This window comes from Marmota monax, unplaced genomic scaffold, assembly GCF_021218885.2.
Source record: "Marmota monax isolate L192 unplaced genomic scaffold, Marmota_monax_Labrador192_F-V1.1 WCK01_AAM20220418_F8-fsc00025, whole genome shotgun sequence".
NCBI lineage: Eukaryota > Metazoa > Chordata > Mammalia > Rodentia > Sciuridae > Marmota > Marmota monax.
Window position 1 is genome coordinate 11,132,150 of NW_026691950.1, and position 18,333 is coordinate 11,150,482.

The window sequence follows — 18,333 nt, forward strand, 5'->3', positions numbered from 1 at the left end:
CCATGAAGCAGGTACTGTCATTAAGAGCTCTGATTTAAGAATGAGAAACTTGAGGTGCAGCTGAGGCTGACATTAATATAAACAGGGTTACACAGCTAGTCAGCCACCAGCCAGGATCTGAACTCAGGTTTAAGTGACTTTAGAGGCTGCATTTTTAATGACTACAAACTAAAGCTGCTTTATGACAGGACTCTGCCCTTCCCCTTTGCTGCAGTCCTTTGTATATGAAACCCTTAGAATCCTGTCAAAACCTTGGAATGCCACATGCAAATGTAAAAGCTTTATTATGGTCAAATGGCCCCAGGTTGCATTTGTACAAAACTGGCCAAAGAAGTGCCATGACACCATTCTCTGAGCATTCCCAGGAGGTCAGACTCCTTCAGGGGACACTCAGCTCCTAATGGGTGACATGCATGGTCACATGTCTCACTGTCTCACATCTATGGCATTGCTTTGCCTAAAGCTGTTAGTTGAAATTTTAACAACTAGCTCCAGTTTTATTGCTTCCCGAGGTCACATTTCATACAATAATGAATGCATTAACATTGTTTCCAATAAAACATCATGACTTGTTCAAGGTCACATAGCCTAATACTGATAGAACTGAGTCATTTGAGTACACTACTGTGCCTCAGTTTCTTCACCTATAAAATGGGAAGTTTGGTCTAGATCACCTCCAAGGTCTCCTGAAGCTCTAAATAGCTCTGGTTCTGGACCATAGATTCCACCTGCCAAATGACACACTGGGCTGAGACTTCTTCTTCAAGTGGAGGAAGGGGGAAGCTGGACAGGAAGGAGGAAGTAGGAGCCACCATGTGAGGGTAGCTAGAAATGAGCTGAATAGCTAAGGAATGACTCCTGGGGAGGAGGGCTGGCAGAGGTAAGAGTTAGGGGCAGGTGTGGTCAAGGCTCCTAGGAATCTGCTGAGCAGGTGTGGACCTTGTTTGTTGCCAAATGGCTCTGGTAAGAGGCCAGACTTCACCTAACACCCCTTTCTCAGCTCAGATAACTTGCCTGCCTCTTCAATGAGAGAGGGAAGAAGGGACTCTGTGGTTTCAGCAATTCCTCTGATTTCTGTCCACCCATGCTCACTGTGGATGAAGTTATCACCAAATTTCATCAAGTCCAAGACTCCATCTATTATAAACTGTAACATTATTTTATATGTCATCAAGATAAAAAAGAAAAACACAAATGGTGTGACCACTTTGCGTACAACCAGAGACATGAAAAATTATGCTCTATTTGTGTAAATATGAATTGAATTGCATTCTGCTGTCATATATTACAAATTAGAATAAATAAAATAAAAAAAAGAAAAACACAATCAATTTTCTTTGTATTCAGCCTCCTTTCAGAGATATTAAAGTTTGTATTAGGACTAATGACATACTTTCTAGTAACTACCGACCATTACTAATAAAACTCACAATTTAAGGGTTTCCTGTGTGCTCAACACTGTAATAAACTTCAGATAATTTTATTAAATACTCATGACAACCTGTGAGGTAGGTGTTGTTACTCCCATTTTAGGGCAAGAAAAATTCAGAGGCTAAGTAATTTGTCCCGGTTGCCCAGCTGGCAGAGACTGTATGAGGGATCTGGGGGTGTCTGCCTCCAGTGTGTGCCTGGTCACTTTTTCACAAGGTCATCTCACCTCCAATCCTGCAGTGGAGGGTCACTTGATCACGGTTGTTCGGGTGACCAGTAGACTCACTTGCTGTCTCGGGGGCCTGGCCCCTTCCTCTCCTACTGCTGTGGGTAGAGCTGCTAATGAAGGAAGCGGGTGGGGAAGGACACACAGCACCTCAGGAAGACTGTTCTGGCTCTGACCATGCAAGGGTCGAACAGGAGAAGTGGGCTTTGAAGGGCACCAGGACTGCAGCGCTGCTTCTCTAGGGTCTGTACAAGAAGGACACAAGGGGAGTCAGAAGGAAAGTTGAAGTTGAGACCTGAGAGCTCTGGCAGGAAACAGGATGACTTCAAGACTGATGGCCATGGGTCCAGGTTCCGGGCATGTGTGGGCCCCACCCAGAAGCAGCAAGGGGAACTACCAGTTATGGACTCTTCTTTAAATGAAGGTTTTAAATGATCCAATATTTCAGGTTTGGCAAACCTGGCTCCTCCCAAGCCCACCCCTGTGCCATCAGGGGTGGTGGAGAGTGGGGTGGCCGTGGAGAAAGCAGATGGGCAGAGAGGGACAGGCGGGCACATAAAATAAGGATATTCCCTTTTTTTCTGTCCTGAAAAGGGAATATGACTAAGAGAAAAGGATGTCTGTTCCTTTCGCCCGCAAGTTTTACTTGGCCTGTAAAAGTGGGCCATTTCCTGCCCCATTCCTTCCAAGACCAACTCCGCAGACTGACAGTAAGAATGTCCTCTGTTAACATGGAAACCCTTGTGTTCCTACGCCAAGAGTTCAGAGGGCTTGTTTCTCAAGCAGCAGTCTCCAAAGTGTCAGGAACCAGGGGAGACTTCACTAGAATGCTAACAGCTTTTTCTCAGCCTTTAAAAACACTTTAATGCATGTCCTATAATGGATATATTAATGCACCAGTACATGTGTGTAATTTATAGATAACTATACATATGACAAAAATATAAGCTATACATATGTATATGACATACATAAATCAAGACTGACTATATATATATATATAATACATATGAAATATGTATATGTATGGGTAACTATACCTAACTACATACAAATACATAAATACACACATGACAGGCATACAAACAGGTAGCTTTATTGATATAGGCTTATGAGAGAGAAACTTGGGGAGATAAAATCACTCTAGGGAGAAGACACTTCTCCGTTGTCTTTAAGTCCTCCCCTGAAAGCACCTGGGGACAACGTCATCAAAAACACTCACCTCAGGTAAAACTGCAGTTAAATTCACAACGGCTTTAGTATTCAATGTTTTCATCTCTCTCTCTTAATCATTCCCTCAACTTGGATGTTAAATTAAAATCATTGTTCTATTTTTCTCTTTCAGTTTCTAGTCTAGTATTTCCAGTTTTCCAAAGCTGGATTCCTCAAAAATCTAACTCCAGATCTTGTCCGTGTCAGTGGCATACAGAAGAGAGAGGAAGAGGGGGAAAGAGACTTAGAGCTATGCCAACCGATTGCAAGATCGTATTTGGCACACGATTCAAACAAAGCGTAGTAAGAAAAATTATGAGACTATAGGGAACTTTTGAACTGACTGGTTATTTGATATTTAAGTATTCAAATTACCTTGTTCTGGGTTTGAGATTAGCATTGTAATCATACTTCTTAAGAATCTATCCTTCAGCGATTAAATGCTGGAATTTTTGCAAATTTTTTTGCAAAAATTTTGCAAAATTTTTGCAAAAAAAAAAATGATAGGATGAATCTGGCTTCAAAAATAACTCAAAGGGACATAGATAAAATAAGATTGGCTGTGAAGTGGTAAGTGTAGAGATGGTTGTAAAATACTTGGGCATTCATTATGCTTCTATTTTTGTATTGTTTGGAATTTTCCATTATAACAAGTTAAAATAAAGAAGAAAATCAATCAATCAAACATGAATTGATGAGACTTTTAAAGAAACTCCAACCTTGCCCCTTCACCTGACACAGCCACCGGACTAGACAGGAAACCATTGGCCACACACAGGAGACAGGGAGTCAAACTGCTGGGTTTTGATGGGGGTAGGAGTTTTCCAAGGGAGAGCATTTTAGACCAGAAAGTGAAGAGTTTGGAACTGGAATTGCCTCCCTGCTGGCAAAAAGGAACTTGTTGACTCTGAAGGAGGAAAAAAAAAAAAAAAAGACCTTGAAACAGGATCACAATGCTCTTTGGACATCAAAGAGTCATTACAAAGCAGCATTTTGATGAGTTCAGTGTAAATAATCAGGAACATGCAGCTTCAATTTCCTTCAAAATACACAAGTCTAAAAAGTTGAGGGAAAATGTCCCATTAAAACACGCGCTGAACCGAAATACTTCCAAAGACATTGAGAGTCACTGAACCCAAACGAGCCCTGGCTTTGTCCCCCAAGACTGGACCTCAGTCCTGCTGGAATATGGTCTCTCCGCTTCACCCCATTTCCTCTGTAAACTCTACCTCTTCCCTGATCCAAACTTGACTTCAGGTGCTCAAAACATGACAAATAAAATCCAGAGATCTGTAGCATTTTTTTTCCCTATTCAATTTTGGCAGAAAAGGAACACATTCTTTGAGACTCAATTTGGAAAACATTTACCGGCAAATCCACAAACCTCCCCTGGTTTGTGTGAACTTTGAAAGCATGGGGTTAGCACAGTGAGACAAAGTGGGAGGAAACGGTGCTGAGGTAATCCCACTGCATCCCTCATTAGTCCTCCTCGCCCCGGTTCACAGAAGAAAGAAGAAAGAGTGCAAGGACGCAGAGAAGCCCGTGTGGCTCTCCATTAGGATAAAACGTTCAGAACAGGCGCTTCCCTGGGGATGATGTAGTTTTCGGCCTGACACCTGACCCAACTCTGGCTAGTTTTGCTATAAGGCCTTGAACTAGAAAAGGAAAACTGAGAAGCTAGATTGCCTAAAGAGTGACATATAAAAGGTGAGCCATCTTCTCACCTGAAGGCCCAGAATGCCCCGCTGGGTTTGATTTAAGGCTCTCTTTGACCCGTGAGCCCCAAAGTAATGTCCTTGTGCATGAAATCAGTACAAATTGCCAGAAGCGTGTTCTGCAGGTTGGTGTGAGAAAGTCCTCCTAGAGAGAGGTGCTGGGTGGTTGGAATCCTTGGCCCTAAGACACTTGATGAGTGCTGCGTGTCCTGGCTCCTGAGGCTGACCCCAGTTTGCAGGAAGGATGCACACAGAGCACCCCCCAGAATTCCTGCTACTCTTGGCAGTTTCTCCCGGAGTCCTCATCCTTGCACCGCCCTGAATAATTCAAGCAGAACTGGAATCACTCACTTTCATTTTCTGAGTACAAAACTCCAGTGGGAAGAAGCCATCCCCATTGGGAAATGTGATGTCACAGGGGTCAGGGAATAAAGTGTAATTTTTTTTTTTGTCTCCAGATTCTGGCATGAATACTGTTCATAGTGATTCCACTTACAAACCAAAAATATTTATCCGACTCTAAGCTAGGTAGATAGCTGGCACTTCCTGGCTTCCCAAGTCACACAGCTAAGCAGTAGCGCTAGTTTCCGAGACTGGTGACCCTCCAGCAATCATGCTGAGCTGTACTGTAGATAAGCAAGGCCCAGCTTACTGTGTATCCACTCAAAGCTCATTCAGAGCCTGCCCATTAGGCACGAGCAGGTCACAGTGTCCACAGAAATGACAATGAAAAGTATTCTCAAGGGTGATGAGAATTAGAAATTTGAAAGGTGAAGGCAATATTTAAAAAATTATATTTTTTGTAAATGGCTTTTGTGGGTTTTCTGGGTGCACCATGAAATGTATCATATGCTGCGCCCCATCCCAATACCAGTGTTTTCCCCATGGATGTTTGCTAAACTAAATATTTAAAAGTACAGGAGATACTGACCAGGGAAATGACAATCTTACTTACTCAAGTACAGAGCTGCATTCTGAGACATTAAGCTGAGGCTAGCTTGGATTGTTTTGAGCAAGATCCACTCTCCCTCCCATAGAAACCAAACCAGAGTCTCCATTATCACAGCTTGCAATGACTACAAATTGGCTAAGATGTGAGGCAAATTCATGTCACTCAGTTCAACCTAACTAATTGAGTGCAGAACTTGGCATGTGACAATCTCTCAAGCCCTCCTAAGAACTCACCAGATAGAGTGGGAAGACCATGCCCAGCAAGGAGGACACACTGAGAGGAGCAATAATTTTCAACAGGAAGTCAGGATGCTGTCATCTTAGCTGGAGGGAGGGAGTCTTGAAGTCTAGGGCCAAAGAATCACCTGGGGAGCCCTTTTGGCCTGGTAGTGGTGAGCCCCATATGAGTCACACAAAGAGTTCAAGGAACAACATGGTGGCCCCACCCCTAAAGACTATAATTTTAGTGGGGTTTAAGGTACAAGAATCTGAATTTGAAAAACAGACTCAGCCCCAATTCTGATGGAAGTGCTCCTCTGAACCTACACTGTTCTAAGGCCTTCACCTGCAAGTTTTCATGTGCCCGGCCCTAAGTAGGCCAGAAATATGAGGAGGTTCATTTCCTGCTTTCTCTTTGGGATCTAGGAAATTCAGAAACAGAGCTGGTGGAGACTGGGGGTGAGGGCCTCAAGGGTGAACGAGCCGGGCCTTTTTCCCATGGCATGCCATGTACAAAGTCTGGAGCATCCCAGGCTCCTGACCCTTACTTGATGGACTGGGACTCCATGCCAAAGACTCTAGTTTAGACTGCTTCTGTCAACTTACTCTCCTTTGGATCAAGGCACCAGGTGACAAAGGTCATGTTTATTGAAGGAGCTGCTCAGGGCCATAAACTATGGGCCCTCAAGGCCAAATCAAGCATGCAGAAGTGACCTGCTGAGTTGAAATTATCTTAATTTGAATTTGAATGAGATATATATATATATATCTCCATCAACCAAAGGCCTCACCATCTCTTTTGTCTTATACTTGAATGATTCACATTTTAAAATATTTTTTGCCTGCCTCCTGCAGGCATCTGAGTTTAAGAACCTTGGACTGCATGATAAATTTGAATCTGTTTCCTCCTAGTTTCAGTGTTCTAGCTGGATCCCAAGGAATGAAGCTGAGAGTGTCTTCTTAGACAGAAAGGAAAATGCAAGAGGGGTCTCTGGCTCTGTAAGCACAGGGGACACAGGGCAAGTTTCACCCAAGGTCAGGGCTCAAAGCTCAGATGAAAAGAGAAGGAAGCCTGGCAAATCCACTGAGCTCTCCTGCCTTCAAGATCCCAGTGGCCCACAGTAGGTAAGAGAAAATCTCTCAACTCAGGGACCACGCAGCCCCATTTATTCTTGAAGTTGTTTTTCAAAGCTTTGGTGGCAATTACAACCATGCTCAGCCTTTCTGTCAATGTTGTTTATGCTGCTGCTGCTGAAATGCTTTCCCTTTTACTCTTAATTCTGCCTAATCTAGCTCCAGTTCAAATCCCAAAGATCTCTAGGAACTGGAGGTGGACAATCTCCACCTCCTCTTCTCAATGGACTAGCTACTCTACTTTGAAAAGGCTTATCCCTCTGCTTTGGCTCATTGTTTCCATTTCTTATGTGTATAAATTTCATCTCTTCAATTCGATTGTAACTCCCACTGAGGGGGTGGATACAGCACCAATATTCTTTAGAGCCACTATACATGAAATGTGTCATTGATTCACCAATTTGTCAATGATCACAGCAGCACCAGGCAGAGGCTTCATGGAATTCCCTCACCAAGCATCCTCGGCAATTGGAAACTTCTAAGAAAGTTCTGTCAAATAAATTTGGGAGTACTGTCCTGGACAATTCCCTAGCATCATGCTTTGGGGGTCACATCACAATTTAGACCTGGGTGTTCACTCAGTTATTCAGCAGAAAAGTTCCCTTTGATTCATGCACTTGCAGAAAAGAAAATTGTTAAGGCAAGATAAATTCTTTCTTCCATGAGGCTATGAAACTGGAAGTAACTAAATGGAAAGGCCCTGCGGTAGCAAAAGATTGAATTCGCCTCTAGTCTCCAATTCCTGGAAAAAGATATGCCCACCAGAACTGTGAATGCTACCTTATTTGGAAAAGGGTCTTAGCGGTGCAATTAAGTTGAGGATCTCAAGATAGCATCATCCTGTAGGCCCTAAATCTGATGATGAAAATTTTTGTAAGAGGAGGAGACATAAACAGAATTGGACAGGTGCAGATGGAGGTGGAGAGTAGAGTTAGGCAGCCCGAAGCCAAGGAATGCCAGAAGCCACCAGAAACTGGGCTGCAGGGTTAGATTCCCCTACAGCTTTTATGGCAACTGTGGGCCTGATGACATGTGGACTTCAAGCTTTTGGATTTTAAAACCGTGAGAGAAATATCTAGACAACCAGCATGTGGTGATTTGTTACAGCAGTCTTTGGAACCAACACAGCAACTAACAAGGGTGGTGGAGGGGCATGGGAATGGGAAGGACTGCTTTGGTACTGGACTGCAGAGATCCATACTTCAGCATCCTTCAGGAGAGAGGGAGGAGCCTTGTCATTATCCAGGTAACCCAGTTAGCATGTATTTCTAGAAAAGCTTCCATCGTGGCATCATTTCCCCCAGATGTGCTCATGATTTGGGCTTCAGACACCTTTGAGAGTTCTTATCTAAGGTGCACTGGAATTGTTTTCCAATAAGGGGACCAGATAATGCTGAGAGGTAGAGTCCCCCAAACAAATGAGCTGTCTCCAAGGACCTATCTCTATTCATCAAGCATTTATTGAGCAGCTACTGTGCTAAACAAATTGGTTAGTCTAGCTAATTACAAAAGAGGCACTGGCTGTCACCACCCAGTCACGGGTGGCATCACCATCTAAATACGACAAACCATGTGTTTCTAATCAGGGTTCCATGAACTCTGTTTAGAGTTCCTGTTTTCATTTGCCCACTGACTCTCATTTATACCAATTCTTGCTATTTTCACCTGCCTGGTTAACAAGGAGGAATACATCTTTGTAAATGCTCCAAACACCGAGGTACACACAGCAATACTTTTTACGTGATCCCTTGAAACTGTTCACCCCAGTCTGCAATCCTCTTTCAAAGCTTACTAACAAAAGGAGCCAAAAAAATGTTTATTTTAGAGAATGGGGACATGAGCTATTTCCTCTCATAAAATGGACATCAATTGTGTAGAAAAATGTCTTTGATTTGGAGATGTATAGTGAAGTATTTCAAGGTGAAATGTCCTGATGGCTACAATTTACTCCAGACCATTTTTTTTATCAGCAAAAAATAAAATATATGAAGCAAATGGAGCTAAATATTCATCATTAAATTGAGGTGATGGGAATATGGGTGTTCATGGCATCCTTCTATATTTCCCATGTGTTTAAAATGATCAAAAATAAAAATAAAATGGATATGTGTGTCTTTCAATCATCTGTCTATCTATCTACCTACCTACATATCTTATACATAGGGTTTTTTTTTTTTTTTCCTTTACCGATATTATACCTGTTCTCAGGTATGGAGACCCATGCATGGCTCAATAAAGGGATCATGTCCCCAACCTCTAAAATAAATATATATTTTTATTTATTTCTGTTCTCAATTACAAATACCCTATGGAAGAGGGAGAGCTATTCATGGCAGCTCTGTTCTTAACTGCTACTTGGGTTCTATTTATGGGCAGAACACACATCTATTGAGAAAAAGCAGACTATGTAAAAAGCTGCATTGGCACAGAAGCAGAAAAAAAAAATGCTGTGCTGAGAAAGCACCTCGCCCAGGAAGATGGTGTTTTCCTTGTTAAATCACAGTAAGCGGCCAAGCTGCCGGAGGGGCATCATGCTCGAGCGAGTCCAGTGGATGGAGAATGAATTCCTCCAAATGGACAAACCAGCCAGGAGCAGACTCAGGTCCCACCCCCGACACCCCGACACACAAACACAGGCAGGCAGCAGGCAGGCTAAGAGAGGGGACTCACAGTTCTGAATACAGGAAGTGCAGGTTGCCCACATTGTCAATGTAGTTGGCAGGACTGAGCCAGGGCAGGACCAGCAGCAGGAGCGCCTTCATCTTCCCAGCAGGGTGCCGCTTTCTTCCTGCCACCTTCCCTCTGACAGCTGCAGGGCCGTGCCAGCCCAGCCCCTTTAAGCAAACCTGTTCATGTCCCCACAATCAGTAGATCATAACGAATCTGACTTAGAGCCTTTAGATTAAGCGACGCTATAAATCATGGGCCTGTAAGAGGATTATGTCCTCTGATTCTCAGATGAGATGATGGGAGATCGGAGGGACCCACCATGGTTGGCAAGAGGGCTTAGGCAGAGAGCAGGCAGGCTGATGCCCGGCAGAGGGCCCAGCCCCCCTGCAGGATGCGGACTGGTTCTTGGGGAGCAGCTGGTACATTGACATCACTGGCCTGGAGCTGCCAGGCTGGGGGTGAAGCCGTGTCGGAAGAGGGCAGAAGCATGGCATATTCAGAGCCCACAGTGTGAATGAGCAAAGAATCAAATCTGTCCTACAGTCTGCCAGAGCAAGACAGCGGAAGAAATCAGCATCTTTGGAACACAGCCTGGAGGGCCGCCGAGCTCAAAGTGAGTCTCAGACACTGCGACACAGGAGTGGCTTAGATACAAGCCAGCTCCCGCTCCGGAGCACTGCCTGTCTATCTAGAACTCGTATTGATGACATTTTACCAACCACCATCCTGACTACACTGATGTGTGTAAGGGGTGGGATGCTCCCTTGCCACTTTTAAAAATTGCCTCTGTAGAGGAATTGAATCTGTCCTTCTCTTTGAGGAGGACAAGGGCCTGACAGGCATGAAGTTCTGTCCAAACAACACACAGGTTGCTGTTCTCCTCCCCCTCCTCCTCTGTAACAGGATGGAGCTCTGTCACAAGCTGGATGACCATCTCATTGAAGCTCCTGAGTCCCAGTGACCTCGTCTTTGTAATGGGACTAATAGTACCTGGTCCAGCAAGGACTGGGCCCCATCATCTCTTCCAGCTGTAAGATCTGCACTTGGAGCCTATGGAAGCTGTCCTACCAGACTTCATTGCGTGTCTATGCTCTGGAATGACACAAGGCTCCCGGACTCCCCTCATTTTGTCCCATATTTAAGAAGATTAAACTCCATTTTACCACGTTGAGGCTTAAATCTTAATAGAGATGGGTCACAGGGACAATTACACTAATGACAACCGAGCAATCCTAGCAAACTACCCTTGATAGGAAGAAGACTAGAGAAGTCTACAGGATGAGACCAACTGCCATCAGAGTGTAACTAGAAATTTGACATTGAGGTTCTGCAAGGACCTGAGGCAGGAAACAAAGAATTTAAATATAATAGAGCCCTGGTTGGTGCAGATTTAACTTCTATAATTTAGATAAAAGATAAGCAACCTTGATAAAGCGTGGCGTAATAATTTATGATATTGTTGAGGCCCAAATTTGAATGGTATTCCAGTAAGGCTGGAATGCAAGTGTGAGTCAGAGATGGTAAAAAACAGTAAAAAGGAAGTCAGGTTTGGTATTTGGGTATTAGAGTCAGAGAAGCTTGAGCTTCTGCCACATACTAGCTGTGTGACACTGGGTAAGTTGCTCAACCTCTCTAAACATCCGTGTCCTCCTCTATAAAAGAAAGACAATAATAACAGCACTAAGTCAGAGTATTGGTATGAAGGTGAAATGAGATTATGCCTGTAAAGAACAGAGTCCTCACTGAATATTGTTATTAATAGTTATTAATACTAGGGAATGAGCCTAGCTGGCAGCTCTTCACGTATCTCCAAAAGGCTTTAATTATTTTCATCCCTTCTTTTCCTTCTATATTATTAGGAACATGACATGTAATATAGTCTTTTCCAAAAGTGGAGTTTTACAAAGTTCTGGGGACATGCTCTTCTTGAATGTCCAGGAGCTAGTGCCTAGCTCATAACTCACAGGTGACTTGACCTGAAACACAGGCTGCGCACTTCATAATGGTTTTGGGTTGTACCTCTGGCAATCTTAGACATGTCTAAGATTGAACCATGAACGTCATGGTTCCTGACGTTCAATAGGTCCTCTACAGAAGAAGAGAGTACTCATCATCTTGCAAATCAAGGGGATAAAACTAGTTAATGAACATGGATGCAATATAAGTATTAAAGTATTGTTTTCAGTTGTTATTTTACATCACTCTGCAGCCACTGCTGATTGCCTATCCAATATCTCATCTCTCCTTCTTTCTTATAACAGAACCAGGTTTTGTTCACTGTAGCTCCTCTGCAATGGGTCATGTGACAAATATTAGCCAATGAGATACAAGCAGAAAATACTAAGTGAGGCATCCCAGAAAGCTATTTAAAGGAGTGCCTCGGTTTACACATTGGGTGTTTTTCCTTTCCTTTTGAGATCATGAGGTGACAAACTTGAGGAGGGAAACTTAACTGAAAATCAGAAAGAGCCTGGATTCCTGGTGTCAACATGGCTACCTCATCCTGGTCCTAGGCTTTCCACCACAAGACTTGTGTTACGGTTTGGATGTGAGGTGTCCCCAGAGCTCACGTGTGTGACAATGCAAGAAGGTTCAGAGGAGAAATGATTGGGTTAGGAGAGCCTTAACCCAATCAGTGAATAAATCCCTGGTGGGATTAACTGAGTAATGACTAAAGGCAGGTGGAGTATGGCTGGAGGAGGTGGGTCACTGGGGCATGGCCTTGGGCTATATATTTGTATCTGGCCAGTGGAGTCTCTCTGCTTCCTGTTCAAGATGTGAGCTGCTTCCCTCGGCCACTCACTTCTGCCATGATGTTCTGCCTCACCTCAAGCCCCCAGGATTGGAAACTGCTGTCTATGGACTGAGACCTCTGAAACTGTGAGCCCCCAAATAAAATTTTTCTCCCTAGACTTGTTCTTGTCAGGGCATTTAGTCACAGCAGCAAGAAAGCTGACTAAAACACTTGGTGTTACATGAGAAAAATAAAACCGCTACCTGGTTAAACCCATATAACCCGGATACACCATCACCCACCAGATGTAATCCCAATTGGCACAATACCCTGGGACTAAAGCCCCACCTTCCAGTGATCATAATCCAATGATCACGGAGTGCTCTCTGGCTTCCTTGCCAGTAAACAGCCCCTACTGTTGTCCTATTTATCCTTAAATGACACCTTGGACATCACCTATCACCTCCTGTTTTCTTATTTCTTTCCTCTTCACTGCACAGGGGTGAGGTAGAGGCCAAGAGGAGGCTGGGTTCATGATCAGAAGGTGTGGTAAGCATGTGTGCCGAAGCACAATAGTCGTGCAGGTGTTCAGCCAGGCTGAAATGACTAAGACTCGCAGTACACCAACCTGTCCAGGGGTGATTCTTCCCTAGAATTCTTCTCCTCCAAGTGAAATCCCCCCTTGCCACAGAGCTGCCTGAGCCCGGCTTATACTAAACACATTTCAGAAAAGGGCAAAGGTCAACGCAGGTTCCAGGCAGAACTTTGGAGAAGAAACTCCCAGGACATTGGGTGCAAAGTTAATCAAGGAAATATTCCCAGAGAACCTGCAGCCAGGTGTGTCTTGGGCCAATTACATCACATTTCCATCCCCCACTCCTTTCAAAACACTGAACAATGATCTCTTTATTCAAGTACTTAAGGAGGGTCAGCTTTATTATCTCTCATTTTTTAGAGAGTAAGAGAAATTGAAGTGCAATGTGACTCGCCCTATGAAACAACCTAATGTCTGTGCATTTTCAGCTTCTTTACCTTTAAAAGGTCATTTCCTCAGAGGCAGAAATCATGGCTTTGGTAGATTTCTCTTTCATCCAGAGCATGGGCTAGTACAGATCATTGAAAAAATATCATATATGCAGATGACAGTATTACATAAGGCAAATATGGTCCAGGGCCCAAGATGAGCCTCGGTCAGGATGGAGGAAGGAAAAGCTTTGCCACCATGCTCTGTCTCACTGACGGTCTGCATCGAGAAAGATGTGCTGGCCGGATCCTCCGTACTGGCCCCACTACGTCCCTGGCAGTGTGTTTTGGTTAGGAAGCTGCCATTCAACTCAACAAACTTATCAACCTGCTGGGAATTCCCTGCAGAAGACCCATGTCATGGGAGTCTGTAAGCTTCCCAAAAGGTAGAAGTCAACAGAATTTGCCAGAAGATTCCAAATGCTAGCTCACATGCTCAGGGTTACTCCCAGAGAAGAGCTCTCTAGTGTGAAATTGGAAAGATTTGTCCATGTAGCCCATGAGCCATCCAGGCCAGGCTGAAAAGTTCTGCTCAGGATCTAAAGTAGGAAGACAGTACTGTTTATAAATGACATGAATCCAGGAGAAAACAGGTAGCATTTGTTTAAAAATACCATGCTGCCTGCCCACACCCCAACTCAAGCCTGCTGTTGGTCACTTTCAGTTAGGCAGAAGAAGTAAGTTCAAGAGATCTACATTAACACTGTTAATGCTTTGTAAACTTGAAAATTGCTAAGAGTAGATTTTAAGTATTTCCATCACAAAAATAAATACGTTTGTGAGGTAATGCATCTAAATAAGCGTGATTAAGTCACTGCACAATGCATATACATTTTCTAATATGGTGTTGGACACCATAATTTGTATTAGTCAATGAAAAAAATAAACATTGAAAACTTATTTACTGAATAAAGTGATATTAAAGAAAATGTAAAATTTATAAACAAAATCACACGTGTATGACAATACTCCTAGCAGATTGGAAGCTTCCTATAGAAAAGTAAAGAAGATGCAGGTCCCCTGGGCACCTCCTAGCTTCCCAGTTCAAAGGGCTGCAGAGGTATTGATCATAGCCCCCTTACTCTCTCCCCTAATGGAGGAAGGGGTGGTCAAGGCCCAAGAGGGATCCAGAGTCAGGTTCTAGATGATCTCCAGATTTTTAGTTCTTGCCAATGAAGTGTCCAGGGACTAGAGGGGTGGGGGGTGCATTAAGTGTTTGATGACTAACACACAGGGTATATTTTGGGAAATGCTGGCTTTGACCTACTTAGGCAGCCAGAGTGTGGAGAGGTTCAAGAGTAGGTGTTGAGGCCTACACCTATTTGAGGGAGGAAGAGCTGCCCGGGGACCTGTGAAGGACTCTGGCCACAGCTCAGAGAGGTGACAGGATTTCTGTCAGTTTGGGGTTCCTTCCTCACTGCTGTTTCCCTGATGTTCACATCATTATCAGCTGAGCTGCAGCTGGGCAGGGCTCCCTCCCAAGCTTCCCTGAGGTGTGAGGGTCATGCTGCTGTGTGGGTGGTGAATGCTCTCTGCTCGGCTGGGGGCAGCTGTCCTCTCTCCCTGGAGCCCCACAGGTATCTGACAGCCTCCTCCCAGCCTCTGCCCTGGCCTCACTCTCAAATCCATGTGCCATCTCACCCCTATTTTTCAGCCCACTCTCAGCCCAAGTCAGCTCTTGAGAAGGGATGAGGAAGAGCTGGGTTTTCACTTTCTCCCCAGAAAAGGCCTCCATTTCTTTCCTTCACTCTCTCATAACTCCTGGAGTGGGCAGAGTGACGAGCCCCAAAGGTGTCCACCTTCTGATCTCACAGGGCGGAGGGGACCTTGCAGAAGTGACTCAGTGAAGGAGATGAGGAGACTACACTGGGTGATCCAGGTGGGCCCCACATGGGAGGTGGGAGGGTCAGGGTCACAGATGTCTTGACAGAAGCAGGGGTCAGAAAGAGAAACCGGAAGACACAGTGTGGCTGGTTTTCAAGATGGTCGAAGGCGCCACAAGCCGTGGCAGGCAGCTGGGAAGCATGAGTAAAGGAATCCTTCCCTAGGGCCCAAAGGAAAGCAGCTGGGCCAACCCCTTGAGGTTGGTCTGGTAAAGCCAGTGCTGGACTCCAAACCCTCAGAACTTAAGCTAACAAATTTGAGATGTTTTAAGTCACAGATTTATGATGAATTGTTACAGCAGCAACAAGGAACTAATACCACTGCCCACACAAATATGCAGGTTACAACGTGTCGGGAATGGGATGGGGTGTGGGTAGTGGAGCTCCATCAGGACTCTCTCTCCTCGTGCTCCTCACTTTCCCACCCAGTGTGGTCCTGGTCTTGGCCTTGTGTGGACCAGCACCTGACAGCATCTATTGGGTGCCTTCACACCTAGGCAAAATGTCCAGCAAAGGTCACAAATAGACCCCCTTCCTCCTTCTCCTTTGGCCACTCTTCTTCTGGGGAATCAGGGAGGTGGGGTATCCTAGTCTACACCCCAGCATTTGCAGATAGCCAGCTGTCTCCTGCAAACCCAAGTAAGAAGCATTTGGCTCAAAAAATGAGTTCACTGGCATAATTAGCATGGGAAACATGAGCTAAGCATCATGCTCAGGTCCTTGCTTTTGATACAAATCTTCATGTTAGAGAATTTATGTATGATCCAAAAGACAAAGACACATCTGTGCCCTATGGCAAATGACCTTTACAAGAATGCCTGCACCTGCCCTTGCTCTGGTCTCGGCAGAATCCAATCCAAGATAAACACCAGGCACCAAATTTCCTCTTACAAAATGATTGTGGTATTATTTTCACCCTTGATTAAGCACCCTCAATGTCCTAGGAGAGTCCCTCATGTGGAACAAAAATCAGGGCCACCTGCCCGTGAGGCCATTCCCACAAGGACTGCCCAGAACATGACAATGAAGTGGCAGACAGGTGGAGTAGGTGACGCCAGCCACCACCAGCAGGAGCAGCTGTAAGTCTGCCACCAGTGTGGGCTCCCTGGCCCTAAAGTTAGCAGAACCTGTCACCTGGAGGGCCAAATTTTATCTTCTCAAAGAACAGTTAGGCATTGTCAATTCTAGTGTAGAGGAAATTCTAATAGTCCTGGGTGAAACTGGGAGATATTTTTTCCCCCTAAGGTTAAAAAAAAAGAAGTCATGCCCACCCGAAATCTTTTTCTCAGCAGCTCCTTCCAGTATCTTTCACATTTCAAAACATAGACATGAAGCAAGCTTGTCCTGAAGGACAGTAATATGTGTTTCCATTTCTGTGAGGTACTTAAGGGCAGTCAAATTCAGAGAAAGTACAGGGGCAGCTGCAGGGTCCGGGAAGGGCAGAACAGGGAGTTCTCATTCAGTGGTGCAGAGTGGCAATTTGGGAAGATGTGAAAGTTCCCAAGATGGACGGTGGTGATAGCTGCACAAAGCACTTAATGCCACTTAACCGTACACTCAGTAATGGTTAAAAATAGTAAATTTTATGCTCTATATACTTTAACACAATTTCAAAGAAAAACTATAAACATACATACACACAACACAACTCTCCATGTACCATTTCTTCACACTGATTCTCAGCCATAAACACCTAGAATGTTTCTTATTTTGAATGCATCTTTCACTGGTTGCAAAGAAAGTGAGGAGCAGCATCCCATGGAGCACCCAGCGCCCTGGAAGCCCCGTCCCTCAGGAGACAGAGGAGTCCCCACTGCATCCCTTCAGATGAGTTTGCAAGCTAGCAAAGGGCAGGACTGACCTGGTTTGGAAGTGGTGCTGGAGATCACAGCGCTGCAGCACCTCTGAGCAGTGCTCTGTGAAAGGGCAGGTGACCAGCAGTTTGTTAAGCAGCTTGTTGACCAGGATGCTGGACTTCTTGCAGTGCTGCAGGACCACAGGCTTGCGATCCACGGGACAGAAGTCCTTCTCCACTAGGAAGTTGGTGAGGCACACGGTGCAGTAGGTATGTCCACAGGGAGTGTCCAAAGGGTCCAGCAAAGCTTGCAGGCAGATGTGGCAGATAAGGTCGTCGTCCACGTCTTCAGAGTAGGTATAGAAGTGGTTTTCCTCGGGGGAGTGGGCTTGGCCACACACCACACATAGCGGGTAAGGGCTGGAATCCGGGTCATCCACAGAGTCTGGCTGGATCATGGTCAATTGGGGAACAGCTGGACCGTAAATCCAGTAAAACAATACTTCCTCAGGACAAGTCAAGATCTCCTAGGTGCCATCTGCAAACCTGGAAGAGAACAAAATGGTTCATATTTGCTTCACAACACACAAAACACTGATGCTCAGTGTGAGACCCTGCTACCAGTGGACAGGAACTCAGGCCTAATCCAATCATGGAGTAGTGTTCATTCTGTGACTGACAGGCAAGTGGCCTTGCCTTGATGGGCCTCAGTCTCACCCTCCACTCCAACGGGACTGACATGTACCAGTAGCATCCTTGTGTGGCCATACTAACGATCACCTGGTAATATCTGTGAAATGTCTGTGTAGCTTAAAAGAGATAAACTTGAAGAAATGTAATGTTAATGAAATTAAATACAAAGTGACATAAAATTCTCTGTCCCAACAGGATAAGAAATAAAACAGTTAACACTGAAGATTTTCTCTTTAACTTTTCCCTATCTTTCTCCAAAACTCAGAAACTGTGGAAAATCAGAGCCTTCGATAAATCATCAGAGAAGAAAGAAAAGGTGCAGGGTCTTTTGCATTTTTACTAAGGGAAGAGCAGTTTCCTTCTGCATGCATTTCCCTCCCCCTCTCATCTGCCCAGTTGCCACTGGTGAAGTGGGTTCTGGACATATGGCCTGGATTCAAATCCCAGCACTACTATGGGCCAGTGACTTCAGCCTCTGATTCCACCTCTGTAAAGTGGGAATAATAAAGTCCTACTTTCTAGGACTGATATGAGGACTAAACAAGATCTGTCTCACAAAGCTCTTAGATTGGTGCCTGGCATTTATTAAATGCTCAATAAATATTAGCTACTCTTCTTACATGTATTCATTACAGAATTCATTTTTT

General features: G+C 44.6%; 1 protein-coding gene across 4 annotated transcripts in view; it reads right to left on the minus strand.

The window, feature by feature from the left end:
- Nucleotides 1-18,333, minus strand: part of Lnx1 (ligand of numb-protein X 1) — a 168,353-nt gene that overhangs the window by 77,698 nt on the left and 72,322 nt on the right. For 3 of the 4 annotated variants that reach the window (XM_046461173.2, XM_046461092.2, XM_046461250.2), the window contains one exon: nucleotides 17,060-17,539. In XM_046461173.2, the coding sequence (XP_046317129.1) occupies nucleotides 17,060-17,451 (392 nt within the window). In that variant the 5' untranslated portion in view covers nucleotides 17,452-17,539. Of the gene's footprint in view, nucleotides 1-9,558; nucleotides 10,162-17,059; nucleotides 17,540-18,333 lie in introns of those variants that run through there. The other variant, XM_046461337.2, reaches the window with a different exon arrangement.